Source organism: Delphinus delphis, chromosome 19, assembly GCF_949987515.2.
Source record: "Delphinus delphis chromosome 19, mDelDel1.2, whole genome shotgun sequence".
NCBI lineage: Eukaryota > Metazoa > Chordata > Mammalia > Artiodactyla > Delphinidae > Delphinus > Delphinus delphis.
The window spans coordinates 24,132,044-24,148,789 of NC_082701.1; the positions used below are offsets into that span (position 1 = coordinate 24,132,044).

The window sequence follows — 16,746 nt, forward strand, 5'->3', positions numbered from 1 at the left end:
GTTTTCGTCTCTGTGACCTTGAGCAGTCATCTCACTTCTGTGGATGTGTTTTCTCAGACATGAAAAGAAGATGAGTTATGTGGGGGCCCCTTTTTTTCCCTGACGTTTGTCAAAAACTCACCTTTCAGGGTCTTGAGGGGGCTAAAGCTCACCCCATTTCAACTGAGCATTATGAGCAGGGGTGCCCACTTGGGCAAATTCTTAGATTTCCACTTTCTTTCTGGTCTGGGGGCCTAAGGCCCAAAGCTATTCCTTTGCCTTCTGCTGCTTCTTGGCTCAGAGCCAGGTTGAGTGACCTCAAGGATGTTACGGTTCTATCACCTTGGGATGAACGGGAGCTGCACAACACAAGCCGGCAAGCGTACAGAACTCCCGTGAGATCTGTACGCTACAGGTCCTGGTGCAACATTCCCATACTGGAGTAATGCATATTTTATCTTCATAATGTTTTCCCCCTGAGGTTGATCCCCTTCAACTCCTTAGTCATTTCTGTTGCTTGTACTGAATTCCCTCAAGTCTAAAATTCTCTTTTCCTAGAGCTGCAGGAATCAGAACCAAAGAGTATTCCAGATGCCACTTTCTACTCCAGCATTACAGGATTTACAGAGGGGGAATGATATCTTGCATTATAATAGCTTAGCCACATAAAGATCCCATCAGTCGACAACATTCAAGTTTCCGCTCTCATCTGGAGGTCAAAGCTTCTGGTTCTCCCAGCTCATTATCCCCAATACTGATCATCCTACATTTGCTTCCTTGCTTACTGTCTCCAGGAGGTGTCCACCTATTGGGTCAAAGTCCCCAAGGTGGCAAGGTCACTTCTGAAATTAAAAGGGGGGAAACACATCTACCTTGTGCATACACATGCATAAAGAGCAGTCCGACCATACTCACCTGAATGCTGGATTAGTCAGCGAGCCATTAGAATTGAATCTAAATGATACAGGGCAGGGTTCAGGGAACAATCATGAGATAAAGGAAACACACAGGCCCGGGCTGATTAAAAAGATAATTAGCTGTGGAAAATAAGGTTGGGCTCCAGCCAAGAATTTGTCTTTGACAAAGATAAACCAAAGGATCCAATATAGTCACGTTGGGGGGATTTAGTTGCTGTTCTTTTATAGGAGTTGAAGAGCCAGAACAAAGCAACAGTCAGTTTCAAAGTACAGCTCAACTCCCCCCCGTCTGTTGTTTTGCTCATAAACATACAGGCTGTTTCCTTTCATCTGCACAGGCTCACGCAATATGGAGAACCTACAATAGTTTTAAGCCAGAATTATAAATGAATGCGCAGAGTGGTGGTCAAGCTAGAGATCTTTTGGCCTAAGAAAGAATCTTGATGTCTCTGGCTAGAATTTAAAAAAAAAAAAAAAAAAAAAGAGGAACCTCTTAAAGGCCTAAAAGCCCAGCAGACTTACCAGTGATAAGGAAAAGAGAGGCATCTCTTACCTGAATTGTTAAACCTCATAAAGGTGTTTGAGATGCCTAATAACACAGCTTTAATCTCTACATAAGGAACAAGAAAATTTTTCCGTGAATGGCCAGATAGAGGGGGGCTGACAATAAGGAAGGAGGGAAGTTGGGGCATGATGCCAGATACAGTATTTGGACCTGAAACTGCAACTCCAAAGGTTCTGTGAAACTACTTGCCTGAAATATTGTTTTGATAAATAAGCCATATCCTTGTGGAATTGAAATCTCCAACTGTTCCACTGGCACGGACATCTCTGCAGTGACAGCACATGCCCCAGACTGTGGAGCTAACTTGAATTAAATTTCAGATGTGGGGGAGCTCAGGGAGGGGGTGGTGGCAGTAGGAGGTTTATGAACAGTATGCTGGGGCTCTGATGTTGTCATAACCAGATGGCTTCAACTCTATCATTTAAACAGAAACAAACACGTCCAGAAAGAATAATGACAGGAGAGGCATCAAACAGCTTCACCTGTACCCGAAATCCTAACTGCTTTGTACCCAACAGTAAAGCCCACAGTGGAAATCCCGTAAATTTTGGGAAATCCCAGAAGAGACTTTCATCTTGCCAGAAGCTTGGTGCCAGAACTGCTACCCTCCTGAGGACATGTTCCCTGAACCTACCAGCCCCCAATCCACAGCTTTCTGTGAATGAGGAAGGGCAAATCTGAAGCCCGGTTTGTCCTCCTGGATCCTCTGACACACAGGCCAGCTGAGGCACCTTTCCAGAGCTTCTGCTCTTGCCATCCCCACAGAAAGAAAGCTTTACCTCAGATTGCGTACCTAAACATTTCAGAAATGGAACTTCCTCCAGTTGCTTACATAATCTTTTCAGGGTATCACATTAGAAGAACTCTCACTCAAGTTTTGTAACCTTAGGCATGTCCCTCAGGGTTTCAATTTCTCTCACCTATAAAATGGGAAGATGCTATCTATCTCTCATTTATCCTACCCAACCCATCGAGTTGTTGGGAAGTTCAAATGAGATACTGTACAGGAAGGTTTGCTGAAACGTGAGCAGTGCTGAGCCAGTGCAGTTACCTGAGAGACAGTGTGCGTACAGGAGACCCTGGGTATGCCCTGGTCCCCAGATCCACGTGCTGATCTGGAAAGTGAGGACTCAGGAGGCACAGGACAGCAGCCAGGACATGGAGAACTGGGCACTTGCTCACATAGGTGACACTTAGGAGGAAACCGAGAAGCGCAAAGGAGTGGTTTCTAATAAGCAAATCCTGCCTTTGATTAGACTGATAATAGGTCAAATAATACACACCTTGGCCCAATGGCCAATGGTTCTCCAGTGTATCCCACTGCCCTGTCCAGCACTGCTGCAGGGAAGGCAGAGGAGGAGCCCCAGAGCATTCCTGTGAGCTCACTGGGAATTTGGACATTAACTTTTCTGCAAACACATCCAGTCAGTGACAGAACCAGTCAGAGATAAGAACTTCCCTTTATTAAGTCTCCACATTCATGTCCCCTTGATATTTTTGTATTTACTTAAGGAGAAGGGGGATTGGGAATTCGGTCTTAAAACATGTAGGGTGCAGGAAAGCCCACTTCCGTTACTCGCCTTGGCAGAAGCAGCCTGATTCCTCAGTAGGATGTGGACTGTGAGCTAAGAAGGACAAGGGACTGGCGGATGCTGGTAGCTCACAAAGGAAACTTGAGATTAGGGAGACGCAATAAATTCCTACCGCTTAGACATCTGGAGCATAATCTCTGCAAGCTAAAGAATCAAACTCGGCCTTCAAAATCCCTTAAGGAACTCAGACCCCGAAGACAAGCCAGGTGAGTGAAACAAAAGACCAGAGATACCACACAGTACAAAATAGTCATTATTTATATTTTCAAAAAGAAAAAAATTAACATTTGGAAGTTCTCCCCTGTAGGAAGAGGGGCGAATTGGAAGGAACAGGACTGGCTCCTATGCAGGTGGCAAGTCAGGTACGAACAGCTGAGCAATCCGGGCTGGGAGTTTTTCCACACAGCATTAATAATAAAATTTCCTTTTCTCGTCTTTTTGCTCTGTTTTTGTTTTGTGTGTGTTTGTTTTTTAGAAAAAGGAACAGGGGAGAAGAAATAAAATCAGAGAAAAATGCCAAAAAACATTTTCCACAATATCTAAAAACAGAGAACCATAGTTTTTGTCAAGACAGTATGAATTCTGGATGAATTACTTTTTCCAGTTTTCAACACCAAATAAAGATTTTTTTCCAAAAGCTACCACATCAGAATACTCATCTTCTAGATCAAAATCGTCTCCTTTCCCTTTCACCTCTCCTTGTTGTTTTTCATAAAAGGGTAACGGGAAGTATTGTGTTCTTGCAAACAATAAGTGCTAACAACAAGAGAGCTCTTCTGATACTTGCATGGTGCGTGGCGAGTTCTCACAAATACCCAAGTTTTAGCACAGCTGGATGTACTAAAACTTCTCTCAACATAAATACTACTGGAATCCAAAAACTGATTTTTGAGAAATTCTGCAAAAATCCTTTCTTCTTTCCTTTTCCCTTCTCTTAAAACTAAATGTCCTTTTTAAATTTTCTTTTTGCTCCAGGCACCTGACGATCTGTTCTGCTCAGTCAGATGCAGACAGGTTTCTCCAAAGTACCACCGCTGGGATGTCCTCAGGGCTAGCGCCTAAACTGAATCCCCACAGTATCAAACTCGGCCAGGCCAAAGAGAACACAGTGACGCAGCAACAGGATTTTCATTAGGTTGAACAGCCCCGAGTCCCGGGCCCTTCCCTCCCCCCACCCCCATTTCCCCCAAGTTTACTTAGTGCTGTTTTAAAAGTCTGGGGCCACGATGCAGTCTTTTCCCCCCACAACGGAGTAGAAGCTCCACAGATTGCGCTGTCTACCTGGTGGTTTGTGGCAGCAACAGTGGCTGCTGCTTCTGGAACGTAAACGGAGTCTTACAACAGGCAGGATCTTAGGACTGCTTCAGGCGCTTGCGCGGGGGTCCCAGGAACGGGCACTGTGCTGAAGCCAGAGAGCGGTACGCCTCAGCCACCAAGTGGGGATGTGACACCACCATTGACTTCCACCCGGAGGTCTCCAAGACGTCCGAAGCATGACTAGGAGAAATGCGAGAGATGGGTTACCAGAGGGGTGAGTGGAGGATGAATCACACAGCCACCTAGACAGCCGAATTTCCCAGGGTTTGCTGTTATGGGTGTCAATGCAAGACGTACTCAGACAGAACCCTTAACATGCATGAGAATTTGCTTGTTAGAAAATGTGCAGACAGGTGACCAGGTTACAACTGTTGTAACTCTGAAAACTAGGACTCTGAGACGCTATGTTCTCAATTACAAAAGAGGAAATGTTCCTCAGGCTCTTCTCTACATCATCAATGCTCTTCATATTCGTTGGTGATGCTGATAAAGAGAAAGAGCAAGACTTCTCTGGGTCAGACAGCTCTGAGCTTCCATCTGGCTTTGCCATTTACTAGTCCCATAACCACAAAGCAGGTCACGGCCTGGGGCCTATTTGATAATCGAAAAAGAGGGGCTAATACTCACACTTCACTGAACGGTTAACATCTAAAAAGCACCAAGCAAGCGTCCAGCACAGAGTGAGCACTCAGGACAAGGAACACTTTGCTTCGGAACAATCTTACAGACTTAGAGGACATCATTTCCTGTTTTCAGGGCATTTTCTGAGTTAAGTAATGGTTACTCACCTACCCTGCGACCTCTTAGACCTCTCACCCCCCAGAACTGCTGTTTTGAGGGCTTTATTAGTAGGCCTGCTTCTCTTCCTGGGGTTTTTTCCAACTTTTGCTCCCCATCAGGCAAAGGAGTATAACATGTCCCACTGAGAATTATTTCAGAAAGTAATATGGTCATTTAGGATGAAGGAACAGTTCTACTGGAATTTACGCTTCTTTCTCAAAACAGTTATTTTACGACCTCGTCTCCTGATCATGCCTTCTCTTTTCCCCGTTCTGCAGTCGACCACTGGACACTCTTACTAACTCATAAAAATCCACTTCTGCTCTCCCAGAGATCTGCATGTCTTTTTTTTAACGGTGAGTATGAAGTACAGATACTATCGCTTTAGGGGACACAGCTTTTTCAGACCAGCAAGTTGGCATTTTCATCAATTCTGATCCTGCAAGGTAGTAATACACTTCACTCACCAATCAGATGAGACTGATGAAAGCAGAACCATTTTTCACACCGTCAAGCTGAAGGAAAAGATGGACACTCTCTACTTACTACTAAGAAGCTTAATGAAGCTACTCACCTGTTTCACTCGCCAATTCAAAGTCTTCCTTTCTCATTCGTTAACTAACCCAACTACCCTGAAAGAACTCTGAAGATGACAACTCACTAGTTGATGAAATCCACTGCCTGAGTTTTCAGCTGATCTGCGCTGTGGAGGTCAGCCAGGATGAGAATCTCTGCGGCGTTCTCCACGGAGAGGTTACTGCAGAGGGCATCCTCACACATGACCTTTAAACGCTCCAAGGCATACTGTAAAACACAAGCGTGGCTGTCGTCAGAGCAGGAATGCTCTGGACTGACCGCTACTGAAGTTGTTTTCTTCAGCTGTACCATCACGTAACTGGATACCTTAACAAAACTGCACAGACCACGAAAATGCTGCTACTGCAATTATAAAACAAAACCATACTCCGAAGGCCGAAATGAACAGCCAAGATACCTTGCATAGCTGCCATTCAAGTTCTAAAGTCTATTAGAAAAGTGGCAATTATGGAATAGACCCACATCTTCAAGTTTTCCCCTACCCCGGCTACCATTAAAGTGTCTCTTAAACCATCACCACCTACCCTTACAATGAGGTATTTCTCTGCTTCAAGTCGACAGGGACATTACATTTAAATTTCTGCAATCCTTTTATTTAGAGCCAGACTAGGGTGCAGCACAGTCCTTTCTACTTAAGCATTGTCACCAGCCCAGCAGGATATTCCAACTGTCCCATCAGGCTGTGAAAAGGAGCCCTGTGGTGACATTCACCAGCATCTCTACCACTAGTTATTCCTGAATGAGCGTCAACTAAAGGCCTCCTTTTCAACAGAAAAGGATAAATGGAGTCCTATCTTATCGGGGTTGAGGTTAAGATTCTTAGGGTAGAAGAACAAAGCAACAGAGACCCTGGATCCAGTTTCAGCCTAAAAACTTCCTATTTTCCAAGTAAAGGGTATAAATAAATGTTTTGGAAATGAAGGCCTAGGTTAACATTGGGCACATCTGATCTACCTGATTTGTTTTGATGCAACTGTGCTACTCGCTCTCAAATATATTATGAACTTACTAAGGAATTTCAGGCAAAAGGGGGAAGAAGGGATAAAGGAAGGCACAAAATAAAATGTCATTAATCAGCTCATAGGAGAATGATTTGCTCTGAGGGTATCCACAGTCTCCATACAGGTCCCATCTTGAGGGCCTGAGAACTGAATGACACAACACTCCTTCAGGCTGAATCATGACGATCAAACCAAGACACTTTTATTGTTATGAATTCTGGGTGAGGAGGCATATCTGCTGGCACTGTGATCTCCTGCAGCAAAAAGAGAATTTTATTGGTTTTGGGTGCAGCTTTAATTTCTTACATCTGAGTAACTAGAAAACAGTTTCCATGGAAAACGGGAATGACACTACACAAGAAAGAAATTAGGCTGCCGTTTTTGTTTTAAAAGACTGGAAAAGGTTAAGTAAATGTTCAGTCTTCATACAGTGCTGCAGAGAATATTCGTCTTATCCTTTCTCAATAAAATTCTTTTAAAAGGACTTTTACTGTGAATAGCTCTGATCCCTACTGCATAATTAGACAAGAGTAGCCATTTTCGTCCCTTGGGGACAAAGGTTTTTTTCTTAATTATGCTTCTGAAAAACCTGCCTAATGGTAGTCCTTACCCGGGAGATTGAAATTTGTCTCCTAGGCCTGGGCTATGTGTTTTGTTTTGTTTTTGGTCTAATTACACATGTCCCCAGGAGACTGGAAAAACTTAGAAGAAGCTGTTTTAGCCTCTTGGGTAAATTCTAGATGTTTAGATCCTTCCATGAAAATTTTCTTATTCTGTTTTCCTGAAGCTCACAAGGAGGTGTAAAGGTAAAAATGTTTTCAAATAAGCTTAGAGCAAGGACTGTCTAATGGGAAATTTTGAATGGAATTTGAAAAACGCACCCTTCCGTTACTTCTCATTCATAAATTTAGAGCACCGCTGTGATTCAACTGCTTTAACTAACACATTGTACTGAAAAGCACCAACCTCAGAACGTCAGTTCAGGCTGACCCCCGCTCTCTCTACTTACAATAGGTTCCCAGTAGGCTCTCTGGCCGAGGAGCAGGAATGAAAACCCAGGGACACAGATGTCTAACCCTGGCTCTGAGAATGTACAACTCTGAGTTTTAGTATTTCTGTCTAAAAATTGGACCTTGTGATGCTACTCATCCTTATGGGAGCTAGACAATGAGGGGGATAAATGCCTGGTATGTATAAGCACAAGTGACTGCTTCACTGAAAATCAGAGGAAGGGGAATTCCCTGGCAGTCCAGTGGTCAGGACTCTGTGCTCTCACTGCCGAGGGCCTGGGTTCGATCCCTGCTTGGGGAACTAAAATCCCACAAGCCGTGTGGTGAGGCCAAAAAAAGAAGAAGAAGAAAAAAAAAAAAAATCAGAGGGCAGATGAGGCAGAATCATTATAAACTCATGTTTATAAGAAGCAGCCATTTGGGCTGTGTATTCTACTTCCCCAGAACTCACAGCGAATATTTTCTTTCCGTTTCCACTGGAGGCAAGTTTCCTCTGGTCAGAACTGAGCTAGACTGGAAGGGTATAGGATGTTCACATTGCTTAATTGTACTTAATAAAGTCTTGAAAGGTGATAAGAAAGGTGCAGCTATTATTCAATCCTTTTCACCGGTAGCACTGATTGGGTTTACATGCCTCATCCTCTACAAACACTCCAAAAAGATGATCAATAAAGATAAGACCTCCACTGTAAACACAAACACTCTCCTCCGGGGTGCTAAGGGAGAAGGATGGAGATTACTCCCGGGAGTGAATCCTGAGAAGGCTCTAGTGCTCTCAGGCCAGAGCCAGCTGTGCCCCTCGGGTGGGCGCTGCAGCATCACGGCAGGAAAAGGAGGCACCTCCAGCAGAGAACCATCTTTCTCACGGGGTCTACTGCTGGCCGGGTTTAAGCCCTTCAACACCCTTGCCTCAACTGCCCCCCAATGTAAGAGAAGCTTCCACAGGATAAATAGCAATCCTTTTCCACACACCCCCACCCCCACCCCTCAGTCACGTTTCCTCAGACCACAGGGCCTTGGAGGAACAGGTCACTGCTCTCTCTGGTCTATCTACACAATGAAAGTCAGTTTCCCAAAGTGTGTTTTGGGGAACACTAATCCCCAGAGGTGATCCTTGAGAAAAGTAACTCCAGGGTTAACTAAATTGGAGAAATTTGTCTATTATATTCTCTTTTAGAAAACTAACAGTACACACTGACATACTAAAGGTTCTGAGAAAGGTCCTGCTATAAAAGAGCAACACAAAAAAACCCAGTTTGACTTGGTGTTTCATTAACCTCTTCCCCTCAACCCTATTTTGGGAATCACCAGCCTGTTGTTTTAGGTAATAACCATATTTCCTTAAGGCTAAGATCTATATTTTTATTTTCACACTTTAACATTTCTCAAATTAAAACGTGTCTTACAATCAAAGCATACATTTATTGTAGTAGTCTCTCCTTTTTCCCAAAGATCTATTCGTCATCTTTCAATTCTGAATATGGTATATTTCAATAACTTCTAAGATAAAAGCTGAAAATGCTAATAAGCAGGATACTAGGTAAAAGTTATTCTCTTACTGACAAAGTGTAAATAAAAGTTAATGAACTCAAGAATATTTTTGTAAATTACAAAGCCAAATTATAAATCCAAATGTTAGTATTATCTGAATCTTTAAAATCACTGTGGTTAAATTTGAGATCGGCAAGAGGAGAGGTAAACATCAACTCACCCTTCTTCTCCATAATTAGGATGACCATATAATTTGCCCTTCAAAGCAGGATACTTTTGAAAATAAAAAGGGCGCTATCAGTAACTGTGTTGGAACACGAGCGTAAACCAAGACTGTTCTGGCCAAACTAAGATATATGTGGGACTTCCCTGGTGGCCCAGTGGATAAGACTTTGCGCTCCCAATGCAGGGGGCCTGGGTTCAATCCCCGGTCAGGGAACTAGATCCCACATGCGTGCCGCAACTATGAGTTCGCATGCCGCAACTAAGAGCTCGCATGCTGCAACTAAGGAGCCTGCCTGCCGCAACTAAGAAGCCCACGCGCTGCAACTAAGGAGCCCGCCTACTGCAACTAAGACTGGTGTAACCAAATAAATAAATAAATATTAAAAAAAAAAAACGTAACTAAGATACATGTTCATCCTGCCCACAAAGCAACATAAAAGCCCAGTCATGAAACTCAAGAGGTCACCAAGACTCCTAGTCTTGTTGTTATTGTCCTGTTCTCATCTCACCTTGTCAGCAGCTGCCAGCAAATCGTCAGCCATTTTATCGAGGTTCGGAGCCTTCCCCGTGTAAATGAAGCACATCATTTCCTTAAAAACTTCAGGCTCCACATCATTGATTTCAACCCGATTCTATGCCAAAGAAACTAAAAATGAGAAACATTCCAACGAAACAGAATCCCTAGACAATTTTCATGATTTTAAGCTCTGATGAAGAGAGGAGCTCATACCATTTTAAATCTAACACGAATGGGAAAGTTCTCTTTGCCCTATTTGATTGTAATAGCCTTTTCTCCCATCATATGTACCACCTTTGTTTTCTCAAATACAATAGCAAGACAACTATACCTTTGATTTTTCACCTTTCTTTTCCTCAGTAGAAACACGTGTCTAATACCCTCACCCAAGACTATTTGGATGACCTGCCTGGAATAGTGTTTCTGCTTTACCTAGAATGCTTCCAGACTACCTCTCTCTGCTCTCAGAAATTGTCTGTTCGGGGAACTCTACTCCATTTGAATAACATAATAAGACAAAAAAAACCAGGAAAATAAATCTGCTGCCAAACTGGGAAATGATCTGATTCTAGCCACCTAGCTAAAAAGCGGTATCTCTATCCTGTTACATACCTTTTTGCTTTCCTCCATTTCATGTTCAAACATGGCACTAAAAACTGGAGAACGAGCTACAAAGTGAAAGGAAAACAGAAACAGATATGGTTATCACACCAAAATCTCTTGGTTCTTCTGTTATGAAGAAGAGATCATTTTCTTTTTTTCTTTTCTGGCCACACCATGTGGCTTGTGGGATCTTAGTTCCCCGACCAGGGATTGAACCTGGGCCAATGGCAGTGAAAGCACCGAGTCCTAACCACTGGACTGCCAGGGAACTCCAGAAGAAGAGATCATTTTCTTTCCTGTCCCACTACTACAGAAATGGTCTTTTATATCAAATTATGCCAGAATTATAAAATTACTTTCTTTTTATATTATACAATAAGTGAATAATTATTATATAATACGTAGGGAAAATAAGAAATCACTTCTTTCAAAATAATTTATTGGCTTCATTCCAACCATTCATATTTCAAGGAGATTACTCAAATTACCTACGTTAGATGACAATGACATCCTCTGAGTAGATCTTGGGGTTCAAATGGAAGCTCCTTCATGGTCTAAGCAGGGTGTCCTAATACCTGCATTTTTGCCTGGAACAATGATACCTACACTTCCTCCGCTTCCAGGGACCACACAGCAAGGAGGTCAAGAACAGGGCTCAATGGCATCCCTTAGCTAGGTGAAGTGCAGGCTTATTTATGGCAGGCTGTCTGTTCCTCCAAGCCATGCATTATCAACAGAGATGGTAACGCCCCAAAGAGGTGAAAACAATCTTAGGTATCACAATCATTTGTGGCCCTTCAGATCTTAACCCAACTAGACAAAATCTTATTCCTTAACGTCTTAATTTTTTCCTTAGGGGTGGGAATAATGAAAAAAAGGTTCAGAAACAGTGTTCTAAGCCATGCCCATTCTAGTCTAATGAACACCATGAAAATTAAGTAAACTTAATTTCAACCATGAAAGTAATAAAATGGCTAAGAACTCAAATTTTATCATGTCCAATAAATCAGGGGTTTTGGTGAAAGTTGAGATTACCAATCTCTATCGAAGAGAGGAGGGACAGATGGAATATATAGAAGGAGTTTCAGCTAACAGGCACCTGGAACTTTGACCTAATTTATGTCAGAAAGGACTAATTTTAGATTGGCCATTTTCTAACCACATAAGCTTGGGCAAATCACGTAACCCTCTGAACCTCAATATTTTAATCTATTCCAAAAGAATATCAGTTCTCATTGTTCTTATCTCTGCAAGGCTATAGACTATAAGGTACTATATAAATACATTACAGAAGCTGAAGACTAAAGGGCTGGTGCTTTTAATAAAGAGGGAAGGGTCCAAAGCAGCAATATGCCTAGAGGGATCAGTGGATAGAGAGAAGCTGATGTTATGAGAATAAATAAAATAATCTAGGGAGACTAAAGTAGAGTGAAAAGAGAACTAAGGCAGACCCTTAGGGAACAACAGCGTTTAAAGGGATGGGTGAAGAAGAGGGAGGCCACACATTAGAAGGCGCCAGAAAGCCAGCCAGAGAAACCAGAAGAAAGGAGTCAAATAATATATAAACTAGAGTCCCTCAAACTTAGGAACTAGCAGGTCATGTAACTTTGGAAAACCGCTTTTGTGGCATGGAGGCAAACTGAGGGTAAGTGGGAGGAAAGAATAGAGAGAATGAATATGTTAACTCAAGAAACTTAGCTCTGGGAAATAAAGAGAGAATTAACTAGAGGGAGAAGCTTGAGCGTGTTTACAGGCTGAGCGTGAACAGGCAACAGGAGAAAGAGATGGCAACGATACCGGAGAACAAGGGTCTAATTGGCAGAGTAAGGCTTCTGAGAAGGCAGCATGAGACAGAACAACGGTAGAAAGTAGTCTGCTTTGGACACGAAGAACACCACCTCCACTGAGAATGCAGAGAAAATGCAAGGGAGAGGCAAGAGCCCAGGGAGAAGGGCCTTGATTTTCTCTTGGAAGAAGTAGCAAGGTCATCTTTTAGGAGCTGGAGATTAAAGGAGAGTGGTAAAGGTGTGAAGTGTCTATTGTTGAGAAAAAGAAAAGGAGCTGACTACGCATCTGTAGAAAGAGGTCTCGGCAGCGCCGAGGGCCTAGCTGAGCACAGAGGCACGAACACAAGAGTTAATGCCTTCCTTTAGCAAGTCTCAGTAACACCTAGTTGAGAGAGGGATCAGGAAGATGGTTAGACTGAGCCAGACAGAGGTTTTGCCAGGTGTGTACTTCAGAATGACAGGGCTGATGGTCTTGGTAAGAAATCTGTTACCTGAAGGTTCATGTGATTTCCTCTTACATCTCTTGGCCTGAATATAATTTTGTGGCTGAAAGCTACGCTTCCCTGTGAGGTAAGGCCATCAGTCTGCCTTAACAGTTCCTGCTGTGTGCCAGTCTTTCTGGTCTTAAAGACCAAGGGCCTATTACTAGAACAAGACCTGATCTTCCACGTCACTGGCAACATTCTCATTCTTCTAGTAAGCTTGTATGGAAGAGAGGGCTAAGACCTCCAGGGCTGGGGATTTGGCTACGTGGTGGTTTAGTCCTGAGTCCAGAATCCTCTCCATTACATCCTAAGTCCCTGTCTAGGGGCTGACACCTGCTCTTAACCAGTGTTTTGACTTCTAGCCTCCAGGTGCAAAGGCATCCAATACACATCATCATCCATTCCTTGCAAATGATGGCCTAAGTCCACTACAGAGAGAAAAAAGAAGTAGCATTTTTATGGAGAGTAGCCTTTTTGGTTTTGACAACGAATGTCACCACAATATAAAAATATATTTAGCTGCAGTTTTTTTGGACTAGTTCAAAAAGTTGAAGTCATTCAAAAGGTGATTATGCAGCCTACTGTTTTTCCTCGTTTAACCACAACTAAAGCTCCCCATGAATAAATACCAACCTGCTAAGATAGCTTTGTGAGCCTGGAATTCCTGGCCAGCAACACACAAACAACAGTCTGTGAACCGGGAATTCTCCCACAGTCCTCCTAACTCATCCGCCAACCGGCACTCAGGAACCTTCACCATATTCATGGTGTTCTGGCCAGAAATGTTGACAGAATCTTGCACCACACTCACCTGTGAAAGATAAGAAAACACAGTCCAAAGCTTTTGTTACCAGGAATTTTCTTCCCAGCAGGAGGAGAGATGACTTTTACCTTGTTGTTATGGTACATTTAGAAACTGATGTTAGGCATATTCTCTTGAAACCACCTTCACAAATGAAGTCTTTAACCTCTGGATCAAGTAATTTCCAAACTATCATGATCATACTTATTCTACACCATCTCAGGACAGTAAGGAGAGAGCCCCACACATCTCCTTCTCTTCCAAACTTCTAACAAGCTCCTCCTTCCCTGCCCTGAAGACCTGGGCAAAACCCCCAGAGGGAAAAAACTGACAAAAACAAATGTTAAACCTCAAGTATTTACCTTATTCTGCCTTAAGCAAAAGGTTAAATATAAAGAACTCTATAGAAACTACCATTTAAACTAAACTCTCCAGAGAAGAGACTCTAGTCAGCCTAAAAGCACTTCACTTTTTTCAGTTGGGTCTGGAACATAAAAATAAAATGCAGCTTCCATAGGGCCTGGTAAATAATTGGCATTTCCTCACAAATGTTAGTTTAATGAACAGGACTGGGCCTGCAAGATCTTGCGCAGTGGTAACTGGGTGGGTATCCCACGCCATTTATACCCTCACTCGGTCATTGGTGACGACGACATACAAGATGACTGGCTCCACCTGGGCATGCACTTACAGCCGTGCAACACAATGACGACAACGGGTTTATAGAGGAATCCAACTTGCCGCTTGGCTTCAGCAGCAGCATGGTTTAACCAGTTGAATTAACTGTTCAGTCTAGAGAAAAACCCTGGTGACTTCTAGATGGATCAATGAAGCTCACATAAGTTTGTCAGGATACAAAATACAAGGATTTATAAACCATATAACATCATAAAATAAATGTAAATGACCAAACTGAAGATGAGACCGAACAGATCAGTCTTCCGCCTGACAACCCTGGCTATGCGTCCTCTCCTGTATCACATTAGGCTAGAAATGTTCAAATGAAAGCAGAATTCACAAACCCTGAGAATCAGCTCCCCACTCTTGCTATTCCTATGAGTTAGATGAGAAAGACAGCTGAGGAGCATCCTAAATGACCCAAATTTCTTTTAACCTTCAAGAGGCAAGTCATCCCTTCCTTAAATGCAGTCATAAACCCAGAGGCAAAGTTAATGCCCCATCCAAGTGACCTGTAGTCCCTTCTGCGTAGGAGTGAGATACTTACTATCAGGTCAAGAAGTTTATTCATTTGTTTAAAGCTGGCTGTTACGGTCTTGGGCAATGAAGCAACCAAGCTAATGAACTATGAATGTGCTTAGCATCAGTACCACATTTATCAGAGCCAGAGTATAACATTATTTTAATAGCCCAGGACCCAACACAAACCACTCCACAGAGATCGTCCCATGTAAGATCTCTAATTTGGTTCAGCAACTTTCTCATATTAACACCCTTACTTCTTTGATATAATATTAACACCGAAAGTAGAAGTAGCCTACTTCCAGCTTTAGCTTCAAAATACTGCTGATTTAAAAACAAACAAACAAAGCACCAAGGAAAAGACCAATTAAATCCAACTTCCTCATAGGGAAAGGCAGGAATCGCTTGGGATGGCCAATGAAGGGAATGGAGAGCGCTTTTGGCACTGGGTTCCTAAGCTTGAATTAAACCACGCTGACAGGAGCCCAAAGTCATTAACACTTGATGGCAATCTACTAGACTGGGTAAAATGAACTGGCAAGAGCCAAGCTGATTTGCAAACTGTGGTGACCAGTGGACTCTGTGCTGGTTGCACGTGCACTTGGTAATGAGTGCGGCCCAAAGACTGTGACTCCTCTCACTGGGGCAATTCCTCTCTTCAGACACAGACAGGAACACAGCAGGAAGGAGAATGTACCTTTACTGTCTGAGCCAGACTTGTTCTGCAGATATATGGATGCCTGGAGTCTCCAGAGCTCTGAATGTCTGGCACCTCTTACCAACATTAAATACGCTTAATTAAAAATAAATTTTAAATGGCATACACAAATGAGTCTTCAGAGCCCAAACTTTTAACTTAGAAAGGGATTGTTTTCCTCTGCAAATGATGATGCTAAAATGATACCATTTTGAGAAAAACTAAAGATTTTTTTTTAATGCCTATAAAGTTGACTACGGAGACTCATTCAAAATTGCAGCTGTGAAGATGACGTGACTGTGACATTTATGTCTTAGAAATGACTGCATGAAAATGTCTCAGGAAGGCTCTATAACCCTCTAAATTTCAAGTTGTAAAAGGGCCTCACTTTTAAAGTCAATTCCTTTTCTTAAAAAAGAAAATTTCATAAAAGACATAAAATTTCATAAAAGATTGTGCCATTTCTTGTTTACTTTGTCTAAACATAGAATGTCAAGGTAAAACCACTGAAATATATTTTTAATTTCTGTATAATTAAAACAATCAAGAAAAAATAAACAGACAGCATATAGATTGTTTATAGCAGCAGCACTATTCCTAATCAAAAGACTAGCAACAAACTAAATGTCCATCAGGGGACTTCCCTGGCGGTCCAGTGGTTAAGAATCCGCCTTCCAATGCAAGGGACGTGGGTTCGATCCCTGGTCAGGCAGCTAAGATCCTGCATGCCACAGGGCGACTAAGCCCACAGGCCGCAACTACTGATCCTGCACACTCTGGAGCCCACACGCTAAACTAGAGAGCCTATGTGCTGCAACTACTGAGCCCGTGCGCCACAACTAGAGAAGCCCACGCACCACAACTAGAGAAGCCCATGCACCGCAACTAAGACCCAAAGCAGCCAACTAGATAAATATTAAAAATAAATAAATAAATGTCCATCAGCAAGAGAATGAATAAACAATCAACTGTCGTGTGAATACACAGCAAACTACTGTACAGCACTAAAAATCAAGAATTATAGTTACATTCACGATATAAATAAATTTTAGAAACATAATATGAAAACAGCAAGTCCTAGATGACTACATACATCCTGACACCATTTTCATAAAGCTCAAAAACAAGTGAACCTAAACAATATATTGTTCAGGCATGCAAATAATGAACAAGGGAATGAT

The 16,746-nt window shown here is 42.6% G+C and overlaps 1 protein-coding gene across 2 annotated transcripts in view; it reads right to left on the reverse strand.

Moving 5' to 3' along the window:
* Positions 1 to 2,773: 2,773 nt before the first annotated feature.
* Positions 2,774 to 16,746, reverse strand: part of SPOP (speckle type BTB/POZ protein) — a 67,922-nt gene continuing 53,949 nt past the window's right edge. Inside the window, exons 7-11 of one of the 2 annotated variants that reach the window (XM_059997508.1) lie at positions 13,500 to 13,677; positions 10,604 to 10,659; positions 9,984 to 10,106; positions 5,812 to 5,954; positions 2,774 to 4,550 (exon numbers count right to left, since the gene is read on the reverse strand). In XM_059997508.1, coding sequence (XP_059853491.1) covers positions 4,406 to 4,550; positions 5,812 to 5,954; positions 9,984 to 10,106; positions 10,604 to 10,659; positions 13,500 to 13,677 — 645 coding nt within the window. In that variant the 3' untranslated portion in view covers positions 2,774 to 4,405. The remainder of the gene's footprint in view (positions 4,551 to 5,811; positions 5,955 to 9,983; positions 10,107 to 10,603; positions 10,660 to 13,499; positions 13,678 to 16,746) is intronic. The other variant, XM_059997507.1, reaches the window with a different exon arrangement.